Raw genomic sequence first — 17,104 nt, forward strand, 5'->3', positions numbered from 1 at the left:
GCAGTATAGTTTAAGCAATTTATCAGATTGATTAAATTTATGATGATGATCATGAACTATTTATGTGATGAATTCATCGCCTTCCAGTTCAAACATGAGCTCAGTGTATTCATCAGTATCAGAGAGGAAGTTTCTTTAAGGCTGAATCCATCTCTGCCAAACCGCAGATCAACATAACACACCTCTCTCTCTCTCTCTCTCTCTCTCTCTCTCTCTCTCTTTCACATGCGCCAGAAATGAGACACACTCTTGGATTAACAGAGATCAGTAGGAGACATTCATTTGTTACAGTAAAAAGAAACTTTTGTAAAGGGGATTGCTTGAATTTAAATTAAATATTAACTTTAAAGTATATGTTCTAGTGCCTGGGGAACATTCTGTGTGAAGTGGCACTAGATCCTCTTCCAATAAAGACAAACTAGGTCTGATAACTTCTCAAATATACAAGGTCTCTTGAGCAATGGTCATTGGGTCGTGAAAGAAGAAATCAAAATGTTTGATCCGTTATTTATTTCAAGAGCGTTTCATAAAGGAGTTTTAGCAGAAGGTAATGAGCACAGAGCTGCTGGAGCACACTGGAGTCCACCGGTACAACACCAGCTGTCTGTCATGCATCCAAATGTATACAGGATGAGTCTGTAGAAGGGTAACATGTAGCAAGCTAGCTCTGTAATAGAGAGATAATCAGAGGGAAACGCAGAGTATAGTGCTCAGCAATATGGCATTACTGCTCGTATACATAGATTTATCCTGTCTAGAAATAGTTCAGATAGATCAATGCAGGAAGGACAAGTGGGAAATCATTTGAACACCAAAGTGAATGTTTCTAATGTTCAGCTGTCATACAAATTAAAAGGAAAGTACACAAAGAAGTTTACACTGGTGTCTCTTTCTAAGGTACTAAACTCTTCCTTGGGTTAGAATCAGACAGGTAAGTGCTTTGGTGCGTCTACAAATCAGCATAATGACTCCACAATGAAACATGGAAGAGAGATCTCAAACAAATGACGCAGTGTTGGAATAATAAAAGGTGTCCCTCTTTGTATTCAGGGAGAGCCTGGCACACTTGGAGATCCCATTGGTCTCATGCAAGGCAGAGTAATGGCTTTGATAAATTCTGTGTTCTATAATAAAAACATTTGCTTTAACATTCATATGATTTCCCACATTTTGCTGATTTGGCTCTTCGGAGATTTGACACGGTTTTAAAAGCAATACCTCTTAAATTGCTGTAATTAATTATACGCAGCTTAAGAAATATTGCTTAGAGATTCAATTCCCAAAGCAAAGACACAGAGAGAGGAGATAAGGAAACTATTCAGCCAGACAAAGTAGAATATCTCAGAAGATCTTGTCACTGTGATCAAATAGGCTACTGTATTTTCTCTGGTGTAGATTATAATCTTCCTTAATTACAAAACACTTCTCTTTGCATATGGATACTGTAGCACAGATTTAAATAAAAATACAATTTCCTTTATCTGACAATATTGCAAATTACAATTTCTTTAGAGGGGATCTTTCCTCCCAGAGAAGAAAAGGAGAAGACCGAGACATGTTTGCAGACACACTAATGCACCGGAGACTCATCAGGGAAAACTGTTGCTATGGTCACAAGCACATTTCCTTCAACAGAATTAACCCCCGGCTATTTGTCAATTCTTTAATTCATAGAGATTTGGACAGGGTGTGTGTGTGTGGGCGGGGGCAGGGGGCTTGGAGTTTAGGTAAGCGGTCAGAAGATGAAAGGTCATTCGGGGTCAGGTTAAAGGTCGCTCTCGCCGTAGAGTGCGGTGGAGAAGGCAGTGTAGTCTAGCGCCTCCGGTGGCGCTCCGGAGCCTTTGTACGCTGGCATCCTTGTGATGCAATATTCTGCCTGGTCAGGGGGAAGCTCTCTCCTCAGCTCCTCCACCAGGATGAAGGGCTGCAATGGAGGAACACAACAAAACCTTTAAGAACAGGGGGGGAGGGGGGGGAGGGGTGGGGTTGTCCCAAATATTCCCTTTTTCCTATTTAAGCACTTATGTAGACCATAAATCAGATAAGTAAGTGGGATCCAGGGAAAGTGTCCACTAACAGCACCTGCACTTCTTCCACTAAGCCACACCCACATGCACACACACCTTGTCAGCTGCCAGGATCCTGAAGGACGCCACCACCTGATCAGCTGTGTCTGTATCAGCCGTCTCTCTGGTCATGAAGTCAATGAAAGACTGGAAGGAGACCACTCCAGTACCGTTGGGGTCCACCAGGATCATAATGCGGGCAAACTCCACTTCTCCCTGGGAACCATACGGGCGGAGAGAAGAGACAGGAGAGTGTGTTTGTGTGTTTGTGTTAAATAACATCCATGTATTCCATTTTTAACAAAGCCATACCAAGTCATAACCCATAGAGATGAGGCAGGCCCTGAAGTCATCAGTCTCCATCGCACCGTTCTTCTTCTGCAGACGGAGGGCAGAGGGTTCAGGAAGGAAAGGAAAGAGAGAAGAAGAATGAAAACACAGAAATAGACAAAACCAAAGGTCCTACACACACACACACACACACACACACACACACACACACACACACACATTTACAGTTAATGACCATTTTAGTTAACAGTGAAAAATAGGATACGCTGCTTTCTAAATCAGGATCAGAGAGAAATGTGCAGTGTTTCAAACTTCCACACTCAAGCTCCGGATCAGACAAGTCGCACTGTTTGCAACCTCACTCACTTTATCTTTGACTTTTATGATAAAAGATTAAAGGTGGTAAAGAGTCTGAAGCTGAAGACAAACGTGAGCTTCTTTCTAAAGCTGTTTACAGATCTGAGGATAAGGAGGTCAGAGTGGCTGAGCAGAGAGAAAGTTCTTATTGCACACAATCAACCTTCACTGGAGATCCAATCTGCCTCTGTGCTCAAATCACAGCCTGTCTACATCATCAAGTACATCGGTGCAGTATCAATGATAACTCATTCAGATTTGTGCTTCAATCCAAAAGCAGAAGCCTCCGACTCAGAACTCAGAACAATGTCACCATTGTTCCGATCTGAAGGTATCAGTGATGTGGAGAGATGGAGAGAGAGAGAGACGCACCCGGTCAAAGTGGTTGAAAGAGGATCTGAATTCATTCATCTGCTGCTGGCTGATGCCCTTGGCGTCCCGGGTCAGGATCTGGGTCTCTATCTCATTGATGGTCCGGGCGACGGTGGTGAGGAGAAGCTCCCAGCCCACACGGATGTGCTGCGGAGACGGAGATCAGGTACACAGGGCAGTTTCTTTAATACTGTGTGTGTGTGTGTGTGTGTGTGTGTGTGTGTGCTCATATGGGCTCATCATGTCTTGGATCAAGCGTGTGTCCGTACACACTGACCTCCATGGTGTAGTTGGTGTGTTTGTTATCGAACACCAGCGACTCCTGGATCAGCTGGTGGTCTCCCTCCAGCTTGTCAACATTGGGCTTGTAGGCGACAATAACGTGCTCGCACTGCTTCAGCTGGGTCATCTGGTCTTCCAGAGCGCCTCCGATCTCCAGGGAACAGCGGCCAATTTCCTGTTCCGGGGTGAAGGAGAGTGATTGTAAGTTAGGAGGCGCTGCTCTGATGATGTGCTTCACACTTACATGAGGCTAACAGCGGTGAGATCTTTACCCGCTGGCAAACCATTACCATATTTTAAGCTTTTATCAGATTAGACGGGGGGCGAGGTGTCACACTGCTGCTGTCTCACCTCCATCCTGGCCTGAATCCAGGGTCCGATCAGATTAGCCTGAGCTGCAAACTGCCGTCTGAGCCTCTCGTGAGAATGCTGGCGAGCCATCTCCTCCTGCAGGGATCCGTCTCTCTGAGGAACCAGCTTCTTCACCTGGAAACACACACGCACGCACGCACACACACAGAGGCTGGGTCAGCATTGTAACACACACTAAGTATAAATATGAGAGTATGTGTGTGTAGTTTGGAGCTCTTCATGTCTGACTTATTTATAAAACATGTGGTAGAAGTTACTCTCATCAATATTTCATGCGGTTATAGATCACACCTGATTCACGGCTTTATCTCTCCTGATGTGTTTTTAAAGTCTATTTACCTTATCCCACTTCACCAGCAGCTCCTCGGTGGTGATGGTGCTGTAGGGGTTGACAATATTGGCCTTGATCCCGTAGCTCTGGGAAATCTTCTGCACCTCATTGTGGATTCCCAGGATGGCCTGTCTCTCTGCGTCCGCCTCAGGCAGAGTGGCTTTGAACTGCTCGTGAGCTGCAATTAGACTCTGGACAGAAAGATGAAGGAAACTCTGGGATTTCATGAATTTATGAAGGTAAATGTGAGCGCAGGTTCATTTGAGTGATTTAATAGTGTGACAGCCATACGGTGAAATGTAACTAGACCCGGATAATTATGGGTGTGTGTGTGTGTGTGTGTGTGTGTGTGTGATCCCCCTCACCTGGACTTCCTCTATGGTGTGCACGATGAACATATCCTGCAGGTCCTCCATGGCTCCTTCCATCCAGTTATTGAAAGGAGCAGACCTCTTGGCAAACTCCAGGAACAGCTGATCGATCGTCTCCAGCAGCTTCTCTGTTCGCTGGGAGGCCACAAACAAATGTACCCCAGTTAATAATTCACTCCATCCATATACTGTGTGTGTATCTATGTATTATTCATTATTCTATGAGTGCTGCTTTCATCAGGTGCTGTTTTGGTTTGCATGCTGCAAAAAGCTCTTTCATTCTAACAGCAACGTCTCAGGCAGACAGATCACAGACCGGTCCAACAACTGTTTGGATGTGTAATCCCAGGGTGCAACACGTACTTTTGGCCTCACTAACCCCCCCACTTTGGCACGGCGGTCCCAGCTGGATTACAGCCCCTCCCCTCAGGACGGTTTAGCAGCGAGCGGGAGGAGGAGGAGGAGGAGGAGGAGGAGGAGGAGGAGGAGAGCAAGCAGACCCCTGTCCCTGTCATTCAGACTAATCCTTGGCCCTTTTCCCTGGCCCCTCACACATTTGCAGGTCTGGAATGGCCGGCACAGATCAGAGGAAGTGGCTGACGGGCTTTGGGCCAATCACTTCCTGGACAGGCCTCTTACATCTATTTCCCTTTTTATTCTCCCCACTATTTGACCCTCTTGTGTGGATCGGGAGAGGAGAGGAATTTAATACAGCTTCTCTCCTCGTTAATCACTGGGGCTGTCACTGCTCAGATGTCAATCAAGCACAGCTAAATATGTTTGCGATGATATTTTGATTCAGTTTGTTTTGGATGCAACTTGAGGCTGCAGCTACTGAGGTCAGTGTGGAATGTTAGTGCGCTCTTGTGGTGGCTTACTGACATAGCACATAAGGGGAAAAGAAGACTGTGTGTGTTCTATGAGAGCTTCAGCAGCCAGACACTCTTCAGACACAGCCCAGTGTTGCTCTCACCTCCAGTGCCTCCCTCCTCTTCTGAGTCAAGGTTCCCAGTCGGTCCCACAGGTCACAGATGCTCTGGCAGCGCTGGTTGACAGCAGCCACATCATGGTAGTCCAGCTCACTGGGAGAAGAGAAAAGAACTTTACAAGGCAGACACGCTTATAGAAATGTGGCAAACTGACTGAAAACGTCCACAATGACACACAACCACAGACTCACTAGCACCCCTGCCTAAACCTAGATACAACTGCAGCTGGAGCCTTTACTTAGCTGAATGCTGTTAAGTTATTATTATTCTAAAGAAGTCAACCGAATAGTAAGTGAAATGGTTCAAGACTTCTGAACCACGTTTTCTGTCTAAAAACATGCGTTAGATCCTTTAACTCCATCTAAACTGCACGTCTTCTACACATTGTCCTCGTCCTTGTGTGACGAGGTCGTGGCTTAACGCTGTTTAATGAGATGTTGGGCCAAACCAAGCAACCACAGACAGGAGCTGAGGTTTGTTTAAGGTTTTATTTCAGAAAAGGCAACATTCCAGTACAGATGAAGCACAAATTCAGAGCAACTCAGCAGTCCAAGTCTGTTTCCTTCACCCTGATCTGCTCTGCCTCACTGGAAACGTCTACATGTCTTGTTATTCCATGAACAATAGACTTGTTTGAATGTGGGAGCAGCATCTCTCCTGGTCTCTGCCCTGCTCATAGTCAGCAGCTGGCTGGTTCAGAATAAGTAGAACTGGCTCGGCCCATCTGGTCCGGGCCCAACTGGTATCAGCCACTGCCCGACTGGCGGCTCCAGGCCTCCTGACCCCACAGCTCCATGCACAGCTGCCACAGCGGGAGGCTCTGGCAACAAACCATGATTTTCCTTCTCTTCATTCCCATTTTGGTAGATGGAGGCATAATGGATGACCTCAGCAGCCTGGAGGCCTCGTGGGTTTTAAGGTTCAGGGTATGGAGGCGGGTTGGGGGGAACCAAGACTTGTTCCTCTGTTTCCCTTTCTGTACTTCTGCGCTCAAATGGTGCTTTATAATGAGGTAACTCTGCTGTCTGAGACGAGGAGGAGGAGGAGGAGGAGGAGGGCCAGTGTCAGGTCTGGGTTCAGATGTTCTGGATACAATGTGACCAGTTGATGTCTGAACAGAATCATCTTTCCATAAAGGCCTACGCTTCAGCACCATTATAGACTCCCCGCTCCGCTGCTCCATTTAAAGTCTGAGCCGTGATGGAGGCAGGAGGAGTCAAAGCAGCTTCATGAGGATCAATCTGGCCTCCGCCTAGTTAAAAACAAAAGTGTCAGATTTAATAGGCTCAGCAAGAACAGACTTCACTTTTATACTGTTTTTAAATTTCACTACATGTGAGTTTATTTTAGCAGGGAAGCCGGAGAACATTCCAGTAAAAACATAACATATCTTACATAATGCAGTAAACAATAATAATCAATCACTTGATGTATGAGACGTACCTGTGAAGGAACCAAGCAGCCGTCTCGCCGATGTGCTGAAATGCTTCCTGTCTTCGAGCGCTGGTTCATTATGAAACAGGAAGTCTCAAGTCGCGACGCAACAATGAGGTGGTTGACACTGACTGATGATTGAAAATGGCTCTAACCTGTGAACTACATCTTACATTGTCATTCAAAACAGATATTATTCTATGAAACACCTGCAAAAGTGTTCAAACCCCATCCTGTCTACGTTTCAGATCCAATCCACCTTTAATCCATCTTATTATGGAACATTCTGTATAAGAGCACTGTTGTCTAGTACATTTGTTTTGCTCCGTCTCAACACCAACAGCTCCATTAACCCACGAGTTATAAACCAAAGCTACACTAGTTGACTTCACTTATTCTCTCTCTCTCTCTCTCTCTCTCTCTCACTCTCACTCTCAAAGCCTCCATGACGCTGATCTGCCTACTTGAGTTCCTGTGCGATGGCGGCGATCTGCTCCACTCTGTCCTGGTGAGCTGCCAGGTCGCTCTCGAAGGCCTCGTGTTTACGCAGCAGCGCTTTCAATTCAGTCAAGGTGGCCGTCTCGTAGTCCTTCTGAGAGAGGATGACCTCCTTACCTGAGTGGCACACAGAAACACACACACACACACACACAGAGGATAAACAGACTGACAGACAGGAAACATAAATCCAGATTGTCAACATCACAGACAGACAGAATTCCAAACATATGGCTGACCGCTGGCCCAGTTCTCATGGTTGGTGGCCTTCTGACGGAACTTCTCAGCCAGGTGGTCCAGCCTCTCCAGCCTGCGGATCTCAGTGAGGAGCCACTCCTCAAAGCCTTTCTCTGCCTGCTCCAGGCCCTGCCAGGCACTGGTGATATCCTGGCCACAAACACAAACACCAGGGACATAAGTGTGCATACGAATACAAACATTAAACATAATGGAATCTGACCTTTGACCTCAGAGACTTACAGACACCATTTTCCCCTCAGAGGGCATGAAAGCAGGGCGATTGCTGATACGCAGTTTGGTCTGCAAGGTGTTGAAATTGATCTCCAGTTGGCACTTCTCCTGGACCTTGGGGGGCTTGTGCTGGCGTCTGTAGTCCCTGAAGTCCTCCAGCTTCCTCTGCATCTCAGACATGGTCTTCTCCGGGGCTCGGTTCTCAAGCCAGGGAGTGGTGCGGCGGATCCACTCCAGCAACTGGGGAGAGCAAGGACTAATGTTAATGATCAGGGAGTAAAAGAGATGTATTGTTGATTCTGTGTGACTGGGTTGGTCTCTGAAGTGACTTTGATGAGTCTTGGAGAAAGATTGAAACATCTACAAATGAATCTGGGGTTCTTATGTTGGGGAACAGATTCATTTGATCGCTGTAGCAAACTGTTCAATGTAAATATAAAGCAGATGGGAGAGTTTCCTTTGTTCTGTGATCAGGTCTAAGCCTTTAGTAACAGTGAGGTAACCAGGCTCTCTTTACCTCACTGGCCAGTCTCTCGTACTCCTCCATCATTTTCTCATTCTCCTGGTTCACACCCAGCACCTTAGAGATCCTGTTGGCAGCCGTCTCTGCCTGAGAGCAGGGCAGAGGAATGAAGTGGTTACATAAAGTTACACAGTCAATAATCCTTCAAATATCACTTATAACAGTCTTCTCAGTGTGGATTTGTTGCTTATAAAGCCAAGATCACCTGCTCAGCTCCAGCAAAGGCGTGGTAAAAGCAGGACACATAGGTCATGATGGCTCTCTCATCAGGCTTGGGTGTGTTGATGATGTCTGCAGCATCAAGAGGAAGATAACATGTGAGTGCAGAAACAGAGCCCAACGTAACAAAGAAAAGAAAGTTATCATAAATCATAAAGTCATATTTGCTGCTGCTGCTGCTGTATAAGTTCAACCATTACCTTCTGCGTCCAGCATTTTGGGAATGTCCAGGTGTTTCTCTGCTATGTCAAAAGCCAGGTTTAGGTTCCCCAGAGGATCATCCTAAATAAAGAAACACAATGCTGCATCACTGCACAGCAATGGTGGACTTAAAATGCCACCGCACTGACCTCTGTGCTATGGTGGACAGACACACTATACTCACACACACTATACTCACACTCAGCCGCTAAACACACATTATCTTAATATCACATTTTAAATTTAGAGCTGATAGAGCTGCACAGAGCTGCGCAGGGCCGCTCAGCTAACAGGTTATCTTGTTTTGATGGTCAGAAGACATCAGTCAGGTCCTCCTTATGTTGATTAATGATGTCATCAGGCCCATTAAACCAAATTAAAACACTTCAATACTTCACTCTATAATCAACCAGGGCTGATGTCACAATTACTGACTGATTTCTTAATGTTTTTAATGAATCAATAGATCTCTTAAGTGAAGCTAAAGCTATTCTGATTCTGATTCTGATCTGTTAAGACAAATTTACAAGCAGGAGTTTGTTCACTTTGAAGAATTTGTAAAAGGCCAGATATTATATTTCTATTTATTTATTTACAGAATCAATGGATGTATTTGTTATAAATATTAAAGTGAATCTAGGTGCAGGAGAACATAGAGAGACTGGGGGTGAAGGAGGTGAACAGCTGAGAGTAAAGCCTCTGGAGTGCTAATGGAGCAGAGTGAGTCAGTGAGAGTGCTCAGTGTGCAGCCGGGGACAGGGATCATGCTATCATGCTGCGGCTATTGTCTCTGTGCCACACTGTTACACAAAGGTGGGGGGGGGGGACACACACGCACACACACTACATGACAGGGCCAGCTGCTCACAGATCCACTACAGAGCAGAAAGATGGATGGATGGATAAAGTGCTAGATTGATGATCGCATGGAGGGATGGATGGATGGATGGACAGAAGGATGTCCCAAGGTCTGTGTGTGTGTGTGTGTGTGTGTGTGTGTGTGTGTGTGTGTGTGTGTGTGTGTGTGTGTGTGTGTGTGTGTGTGTGTGTGTGTCCCGGTCCCTCCCTGGCCAGATCCATGTGGGTTTTAACACTGTGAGCTCACCTGGAGCCAGATTGAACAGCTGACTGGCAACACAATGCAACTTTCTCCTGGCAGCGCGAGCCAGACTGGAAAGTGGAGGTGTGGCTGAATGTGTGAATACAGATGTCACAGAGACACAGACGGGCAGTAAAGGCTGATAGATACAGGGCTCTGTGCGTGTGCGTGTGTGTGTGTGTGTCTGTGTGCGTGTGTGTGTGTACAGTTGACAGCGACAGCATGGAGTGCAGCAGAGAAGGCGAGGCTCTGTAGGGACACAGGTCAGGTTTCTGTGGCTATTCAGGGTCGGCGGCGAGTCAAAGCACTGAGTTGTGTGCTGAAAAAACCGAAAACCGACTGAAAGCAGATGTCCATCATGTCCTGAGCTTTATTCAGGTCTATATTCCAGATTTTAACCTTGAAACAAACGGCTACGTCTCATGGAATGGTTCCTCTGACGATCACCCAACTCCATTTACGGCCATATGTTAATTACGCATCTGTTCCCCTTTAAAAAGCTAAAAACTACACAACCAGCCGACACTTAATAAGAGACGGGCAAAGTTAATGCCTGATGAAGTGTGCGCACCAGAAGAGTTCTAAAAGGACACACAATGTGGGACTTGGTCAGGTGGACAGACATGACTCCAGTGGGTTGCTAATGTTGCTCAGTGTCTGGTGGATGCATGAGAATATTAGCCACGAGGGCAAACACACAGCATGTCAGGACTGCTTATCAGTCAGCTGGTGTTCTTGTTCCACCTACTGGCCAAAGGAAGAGACGTTTAACAACACAGGGACACGAATGAGCCCTAAGTGCCATGAAGAGAGAATCCATCAGACCTGACAGCTCAATGACTTTAAGCTCAAACTTCTACATCTGACCACATTGCCCACTTCAAGTTCTCCAGTTTCTCCACATAGAAGGAGCCCAAAGTGTCATGATTGTGATGGCAGTGTGTGTTTTCTCCGTCATCTCCCACTGTGACAGAGACAGAGATGTTAGACGGTTCTGTTAGTGTGGGGCTTTGACACACAGCATCCCGGTTACGAGTGAGGCCACACGACACCTTGTTGAGCTTAGAGTAGTCGAGGAGGTCGGGTCTGTGTCTATGAATCAGGGCGCAGAAGGCCAGGCCGTCCTTCCAGCTTCACAGGCCGCCAGGCAGAGAGAACCAACATGTCAGTTCAAAGCCCAAACACACGGACTAGACTTAGACTAACACCTGGTGGAAGATTAGCCTGTAAAAACTCAATATACAGGATTTAATGGGTTAAACTCTTACCTGACATGGAAGTTTTGGACATTGACATTCCTGTAAGGGGCCGTCTTCCTCTGACACCACAGAAGAAGACCTTCCTTAGCAGATGTTTCTGAGACAGAAGAAGATTTCAGGTGTGATCTGCGTTTGTTTTGACACAAATCTCCTTCAACCTTTGTTTAGTCTTCATTCTCTCACCTTCCACAGAAATGTCCTGAATGGCAAAGCGGAGGATGATGGTCCAGATCATTCCCAGAGTCATCTTTACATTCCCATCCACAATCTCTGCAAAGGAAGAAGCAGCCCGTTACGATCAGAGAGCCCTGGAGTGTGCGGTCACATCATGACTTCATGTTCAGACTCCTGCAGCTGCATGCACAGACAGTATTCATTGTATGTGGGCCCGTACTGGATGCGCTGCTGTAGGCGTGCTCCAGCAGTGTATCCAGTACGGCTCATATGTACCCTCAGCTCCAATGGACACCAGTTTCACCCCTTTGCTTGTGATGTACTCCAGTGCTTTGTTGACATTGGCAATCTTATGAAACCGCATCTTCCCTCTATCTGGTTTGGGTAATCTCTCTCCTGCAGACAGAACAAGAGGATCAGCTGGGATATTTAACAGCTTATCAGTGAGAAAGCAATCTAAAGCACAGCGGTGAGAGTGTGTTATCTCAGAATAAGTCATGATGGGATCGATGTAAACGTCTGACCTGAGATCACTTCCAGGAGCAGCATGAGCTTCAGTCCGTTCCTGAAGTCCTCTTCGATGTTTTCAATCTGAGTCCCAGCTTTCCTCAGGTGGGAGTTGCACCAGGCTGTGAAGGTCTATAGGACAGGAAGACGCAGATCAATCAACTTAGACAAACACACACGCAGTTCTGCTATAAGTAGCTGCCGCTGACACGGGTTTGCAGATATATGGGTCTGATATATGGACCTGATCTGAGTTACAGTCTCTCTACAGTCAACCTAAACAAACTGAAGAAGCCAACAGCTCAACAAGTCTTTAGATTAAGACCATATAATCGACACGTAACCTCTGTGCTCTGTGCCACGTTTAGGGATTAACCTGTCTGTTGAGGGTTGCCGACCCCTTTGGTGTCCAATATCAACTTTTTCCCTCAACAGCTGCGGCTAAACGGGAAATAATGACAGATACAGGAGAGCCCACATGTGACACAAAACACTGTAAATCAAGTTAGGACAGGATCATTGTCTTTCTCCTCCTATATTTATAAAGTCTCTCAAACAGCCAGCAGCAGAGTTCACGGCGCTCAGCACCGTGCGGATGAAAGCCGGTGGCCGACCCCAGAGCACATTCCCACAGATAGAAGGGGTTAAATTTAGACTGCTCTGTTGTGCCTCATGATAAGAGCGGAGAGGAAAACGTCAAAACGTCCCCCCGAATGTCCGCATGGGGGACACAGCGTCTGGTGGGCGGCGTGCAGATACTGTACGTTCCACCCTCACCTCACTTACTCGCACTATTTTGCCACTTAGATTGTGATCGCTTGCTGCCGTTTGTTATCACTGTGAGTCAATGGAGCTCATCCAGGTCACTCTGCCTGGGCTGAGGTATGAACACGGTGAGAGTGGATAACACAGGGGGATAGAGTGAGGTTCAGATTCATACAGGAAGTCACATGAAGGAGCGGTGAAGGAACAGATTCTTCACCCCAAAGCAACAACAGAAGGATGAAGCTCAGCTGCTGTCATCAGCTGGGAACAAGACCTCCTTGCTCCTGCCTGCCTGCCAGAGCCATGAGCTCATCTGCACACTACACAGCACAGATGCATGCGTGTGTGTGTGTGTGTCCAACAAAATACTGGAATGTGAAGTGGCTCAGTACTTCACTCTGGCTGTGATGACATTTTTACTCTTCTAATCTCCACTCTCATGAAGACAAATCCTCCTGAATGAGCCTTCACACCCGGCCTCACACTGCACTGGGATGGGTTCATACACACACACTTTATTACAGCATGTTTAAACACATTTTAGGACCTAAATCCAATATTTAAATGTAGAGTTTTTGATTAGAATCCAGTTTTGTGTTTGGAATTGCATGGAGACGATTCCATCTAACAGACTGACTGCATTATGTTCACTTAGAGCAGATTTTAAAGAGTTAATGGCCTTTTTACTGATGCATATCTGTCAACAATACTTGTATCTACTTATAAAACATTTCAGCAAAGTGCCGTCTGCCTCAGTGGGATATTTAAGAGTGTGTCGCCTCCTGCTTGTTACACATCCTGGCACCCAGTCGCCCTGTGTGTGGGCGCCTCACGCCACACAGGCGTCCTGGTGTGTGTGTGTGTGTGTGTGTGTGTGTGTGTGTGTGTGTGTGTGTGTGTGTGTGTGTGTGTGTGTGTGTGTCAGAGAGGTCTGGAGTCAAGGCCATCACATTCTGCATGGAGAGAGACCCCAGGGTGCGTATGACATTGAACCGCTGCCCTCCCTGTAAAACATGGCTGCTCCTCCAAATATGAACTCTGCCATCGTCATAGCGACCCTGCTGCTCTCTTTCCAAGCCCCCCTCCTCACCTCTCCTTTCCAGCACCACTGACCAGTGACGATTACAGCTAAATATATTTATGAATCACATCCAGCCAGGACCCCTGACCCCCCCCGCCCCCTGGTTGATGCCTCTGAGGCCGCACTAGGTCAGACAGACGCTGACTGAGTCCAGGAGGATGGAAAAATAAAGTGTTTAACATATAAGGAGGCTTATCGGTGGAGTTGGAGAGGATTTGATCCATTCGACGCTTCATGTGTGACCTGTATAACATCAGGATCATAAAGTCCTGGTACAGAATCACACCGTCTCTGTTATATCAGTCAACATTAAGGGCTTAGTCCTTAATAATCCCCTTAATAAGCCTCCAGCAGACACAGTCCAGACCGTCTAACTATTTATGAAAGACTTACAGTGAAAGATTACAGTTACCGACAAGATTTAAGATCTTATCGTCTGAATCTAATTAAAACCTCCGCCGCGGCGACTACAGAGATATTTAGGAAACACATCAATCTCACATCAAACTGCCTGAAACGCTGGAGAAGGAGCGTAAACACCCTCCAGACAAAATCAAGGCATACATCAAGGCTAACATACATCCCATAATGACTGAAATAATCACTACACGCTGCGTTAATGCCCTCCACACACACACACACACACACACACACACACACACACACACACACACACACACACACACACACACACACACACACACACACACACACACACACACACACACACACCAGAGGTAATTTATCACTTGATGGTTGTGAGCAGCTGCCTCCAGAGCAACATCACCTCACTGAACCAATACTTGTCCACTCTACATAATGATGTAATGCACACAGATCACAGCAGGAAGCTTCCATCTGCATGAGTGGCAGGTTGCGTTAGCAGAAATACACAATTTCGTCAGATGAGCTCCATCCTGAAGGCGAGGCTGAGGGCAGAGAGAACCAGAGCTGAGGGCCTAGAGCTGCAGTTTAACTTCCAAAGCCCTAAAACCAAGCGACAGAGCATCCAGAGCGTCTGGGCTATATTCAGTGCGCTGGTCCCGGTACAATATTTTGCTGTTGGTTTCTATAAACAAAAGAATTCCGCACCAAGGACGGTGGATTAACCCCACTATAATGCCTTTTGCTTCCAGAGGTTTAAAATTAGCCGGAGCGTCCATTCTAATCCCCAGAGCGTCATCATGTGTTAGGAGCGTCTGTTGACAGGCCGCATTCCTCACGTATCAGTGCTCAGGCCGCAGTCTGCAGAGACACAGGCGGCCTGCGGGGCTATTGTTAGATGGTACCCACTGCATCCATCCGTCAAGACCCCCCGGCCTGCGTCAAGTTACACACGCTGCACTACGACCACACAGGAAACCAGCCGGGGTTTATGTTCAAATTAAAGTCAGTGACGGCATCTATGGACTCTGAGATCAGGGGAGAAGGGATTTAGAGGTCTGAGCAGATATACAGTAGTTCTTTCTAGGAGTTCTTTTGGGTTTGGTTTGTTCTGATCTGATCTCAATACAGATAGTTTTACAAAAATGGGTTTAAACGATTTAACAAGGTGTCATTAGTTCCACTGCCACACACACACACACACACACACTTTGACAGTGTATTGTCTTACACTCATTTCCTGGCGTCTGACCCTAACAATAAACACAGTTACATGCTTGACCCAAACCTAAAATTAACCATATCCTAACTCTAACCAGCGCCCTAACACCAGGCTGTAACCTCACAGTAAAGTGTTCTTATTGGGGTCAGCTAACTAAAACACATGTGTCTCGATGATGGAACAGAATCTGTCCCCGCAAAACCTTAAATACACACAGAGACGGGGACGCAGGAACGTTTCATCTGTTTTATACTTTTCCGCCAGGCACGTCAGCAACAGGTGTTTTATTCTGAAACTAGCAACCGGAAGTTCTATCTCTTATTGCGGCACTTTTAACATTGTGCTCCCAGAAACAATGTACATTACCAAACAGTTAAAAAAAGTGTGTATTAACTAATTCATTATGAATTTACCAGGACAAAAACGCAACAAAACAAAACATTTTGGTTCATTCTGGAAAAACAGCGCCGCGCCAACATTTCTCTATTTATTTTTCTGATGTTTTGATTGAATTCCGCATGTTTGTCTCTTCCTCACCTTCCTCTGCTGCTGCTCCCAGGCCGGGTCCAGCAGCATGTCCCGGTCCCACTCGTCCTCCTGCAGCATGTACTCCTCCTCGTAGCCGTTGTCGTAGCACACCGTGGTCTCCACCGTGGTCATCATCATCGTGGCGTTTCTTCTTTCTTCTCTTTCCAGCAGAACGTTAACTTTACCCGTGTTTTCCTCTCAGACGGACGGACGGACGGACTGACAGACTGACTGACGGCTTCTGCTCTCTCGGCTTCTGCTTCTGTCTCTGCGGATCTGTTGTCTTCTGTCTCACCTCGCTCTCCTCTCACATTTGTCCTTGTCCTCCCGACCTGACAGACGTCTGGCCCTGGTTGCCACAGTTAGAACAACGGACGGTGTCATTAGTACTGTGGAGTCACGTGACAATGACCCCCCCCCCTCACACCCCCTAACTCTCTCTCTCTCAAACACACACACACACACTCTCTCTCACACACACAGACACACACTTTCTCTCTCTCTCACACACACACACACACACTCTCTCTCACACACACACACAAACACACACGCTTTCTCTCACACACAAACACACACATACACTCTCTCTCTCACACACACACTCTCTCTCACACACAGACACACACACTCACCCTCTCTCATACACACACACACACTCACACACTTTCTCACACACACAAACACGCACTTTCTCTCACACAGACACACACATACTCTCTCTCACGCACACACACACTCTCTCTCACACACACACACACAGACACACTACAAAGCACAGAGGCGTCTTGTTAACTTAGTATCACTGAAACAGACTTTATTATAGAAAATATCCTCCAATACAAAATGAGCTTGGGACATATAAATAAAAAGCTTCTTGGCACAGAATCTCCTAAAGTCAAACCTCAGCACCCTGGGGTGACGGGCGCCTGGCGGGCAGGAGTGTCTTCAGGTCAGAGCAGGTGAAACCGCTCTGATCCTACTCTATTGTTCTTTACGCTCTTACAGTGAGGCTTAAGGTCCTTAAAGGCAACACGGGGGGGGGGCAAATTAAGACTGAACAAAGATACCACAAGACCTCAACATGGAGTGTGACAGTGAGAGAGCGTTCACAGGAGAGATTATGGAGACTGAAACAGTGTGAGGAGTGAAGACATGAAGCAGAGATGAGATGAGGAGGTCAGCGTCTCCACCTTTCTTGTTTTAAAGCAAGTGGGATCGTTTTATTCCGCTTTTAGAATCCCAAACAAACGCCACTTTATCTGCTGTTTGAATGTGGAGTTACTGGAAGTGGAGACGGCTGCCAAC

At 46.6% G+C, this 17,104-nt stretch overlaps 2 protein-coding genes across 3 annotated transcripts in view; both read right to left on the reverse strand.

The window, feature by feature from the left end:
- Nucleotides 1–212: 212 nt before the first annotated feature.
- actn2b (actinin, alpha 2b) lies at nt 213–16,156 on the reverse strand. The gene is made up of 21 exons (XM_076137213.1): nt 15,806–16,156; nt 11,834–11,948; nt 11,586–11,705; nt 11,319–11,405; nt 11,145–11,232; nt 10,929–11,007; nt 8,777–8,858; nt 8,563–8,648; nt 8,352–8,444; nt 7,844–8,074; nt 7,603–7,750; nt 7,330–7,480; nt 5,416–5,524; nt 4,437–4,577; nt 4,080–4,262; nt 3,720–3,854; nt 3,364–3,543; nt 3,087–3,233; nt 2,379–2,444; nt 2,124–2,282; nt 213–1,924 (listed from the first exon to the last, which is right to left on the reverse strand). Exons 1-21 carry the CDS (start codon nt 15,932–15,934, stop codon nt 1,766–1,768), a joined length of 2,688 nt encoding a protein of 895 aa, XP_075993328.1. The 5' UTR covers nt 15,935–16,156; the 3' UTR covers nt 213–1,765.
- Nucleotides 16,157–16,596: 440 nt separating this feature from the next.
- The window catches only part of p4ha1b (prolyl 4-hydroxylase, alpha polypeptide I b), an 11,330-nt gene continuing 10,822 nt past the window's right edge, over nt 16,597–17,104 (reverse strand). For both annotated transcript variants that reach the window (XM_076137198.1, XM_076137197.1), the window contains exon 15: nt 16,597–17,104. This exon is cut by the window's right edge and continues 798 nt beyond it. The gene's annotated coding sequence lies outside the window, so the exon portion shown is untranslated.

Source organism: Genypterus blacodes, unplaced genomic scaffold, assembly GCF_046128005.1.
Source record: "Genypterus blacodes isolate CSIRO-AG114 ecotype Tasmania unplaced genomic scaffold, CSIRO-AGI_Gbla_v1 ptg000299l_1, whole genome shotgun sequence".
In the NCBI taxonomy this organism is placed as follows: Eukaryota; Metazoa; Chordata; class Actinopteri; order Ophidiiformes; family Ophidiidae; genus Genypterus; species Genypterus blacodes.